This window comes from Haplochromis burtoni, unplaced genomic scaffold (assembly GCF_018398535.1).
Source record: "Haplochromis burtoni strain Fernald_Lab_line unplaced genomic scaffold, NCSU_Asbu1 Contig_394, whole genome shotgun sequence".
In the NCBI taxonomy this organism is placed as follows: domain Eukaryota; kingdom Metazoa; phylum Chordata; class Actinopteri; order Cichliformes; family Cichlidae; genus Haplochromis; species Haplochromis burtoni.
In genome coordinates this window covers 130643-132348 of record NW_024582755.1, presented here as the reverse complement: position 1 = coordinate 132348, position 1706 = coordinate 130643, and the positions used below count along the sequence as shown (strand labels likewise).

The 1706-nt window shown below is 45.0% G+C and overlaps 1 protein-coding gene across 1 annotated transcript in view; it reads left to right on the top strand.

The window, feature by feature from the left end:
- Nucleotides 1-222: 222 nt before the first annotated feature.
- LOC102313336 (ribose-phosphate pyrophosphokinase 2) overlaps nt 223-1706 on the top strand; it is an 11623-nt gene continuing 10139 nt past the window's right edge. The window contains exon 1 of the mRNA XM_005945506.3: nt 223-575. Coding sequence (XP_005945568.1) covers nt 454-575 — 122 coding nt within the window. The 5' untranslated portion in view covers nt 223-453. The remainder of the gene's footprint in view (nt 576-1706) is intronic.

The window sequence follows — 1706 nt, the reverse complement described above, 5'->3', positions numbered from 1 at the left end:
TAGTGTGCACTAAATGGGAAAGCATATATATTTGTTGTGCAATAAAATGTTGATTCTGATCATAGTATCAATACATTAAAGAGTTAATTTATAAGGTAACAAAGTCACATGCTACACGGTGAAATCTGAGCAGACATGGGGTAACCTGGGACAGTGTGAGCCAATAAAAAGATCGATTTAAAAGATGTCTTGAGATAACGCTCTTCATTCATAAGTGGACAGCTCTGCCGTCCAATGAGGGGCAGGCACTTCCCCTCACCGTGCAAACGCTGAGCTCGTATTTCCTCTCCGCCGACGGTCCCAGCAGCGGTGCGATGCTCACTCTCCAACCTTAAGCTTCATTTCTTCCCCCTTCTCTTCCCCCCAAGCGCCCTTAAAGCGGGGACACCTCGTGTCTTTTATACCTTTCTTCATTTTTCTTTTTCTCGAACAAGCAGCTCCAGGTTTTTGGACATGCCTAACATCGTGCTTTTTAGCGGGAGCTCCCACCACGACCTGTCCCAGAAAGTGGCGGATCGGCTGGGACTGGAGCTGGGGAAAGTCATAACGAAGAAATTCAGCAACCAGGAGACATGGTGAGTATATTTGGGATTTGCAGACTATGCTAGTTATCTTGACATTAACGCGTAACGGGTTTGTCTTCTCTTTTTGCCCTCAGTGCTTTGGCTCGGTGTCCCCATGTGGGAGGGTTAGCTTCTGGCTAACAATAGTTTACTATTCACGTCTACACGTGACTAGCTAACCACATGTAAACATAGCAGGTTAGCTTGCTAAAGTTGGGGCGTCCTTTATCGGACACCTGCGCTATCCTTATCATTGAGGACTTGTTTTATTACTTAAAATGCTCTGTTCACCTGTCTTGCGTGCGTTCAAAACAACAGGTGTAAACCAGCGTCACGTAACACTTTCTTAATGCCGTATTTTGTATCTGCGTCGCAAACTCCACAACGAGCTCGTGTCTTATCAAACTCGGCTTTGTAGCCATTTAAAGGGATTTTCTGTTAGCTAGGAAGACGCTACTTTTGAGAAGGGAACAGGCTGCTACTGCTGTTAAATAATTTAAGTTAAATTGTGGTTATTACGGTATAACTGAGTCAAGCCTCGCTCGTCGTTGTCTCGGTTAAAGTGCGCTGGTGTGCGGGGTCAACTACGTCCGATAATGGATGCTGGTTTACCCCGCTGTCATTTTAACACACTCTTGAGTTAGCTTGCTAACTTCATGGACCGAAATATGGCTAAACGCTTGTAAAGGCATCTGAAGGCATTGGCATACATTTAAAAAGTCCACAGCAGCCACAGAGATACGTTACATGTTAAATAAGAGCACAGCTTGTTTCTGCTGCCTCTGTGTATGAGGGAAGATAGTTAACTGTCCACTGGTTGTGTCACATGCGCTTAATTTGAGCTTATATCCACAATACCGAGCTCACCATTAGTTTATCCAGTGTCCACACGCATGCGTCGACCCTTGTTTAATAACTTTCAGCTTTCCACAGGGCTTTTATTACTTTTACTGCTTGTGGACTTGAATGTGTGCAGCCTGTCTGAACTCTCCTGCAGGATGATGACCTTTTGGTTTCATGTTTGCATGCTTGTGCTGACCCCGAGCTCTCAGCCCCCAGCAGCTTCAAATTCAGCACATATGGAGCTGCGTGGGCTTCTTTTGGACGGAGTAACACCAGAAATGTAGTGTCTTCATTTTTTTT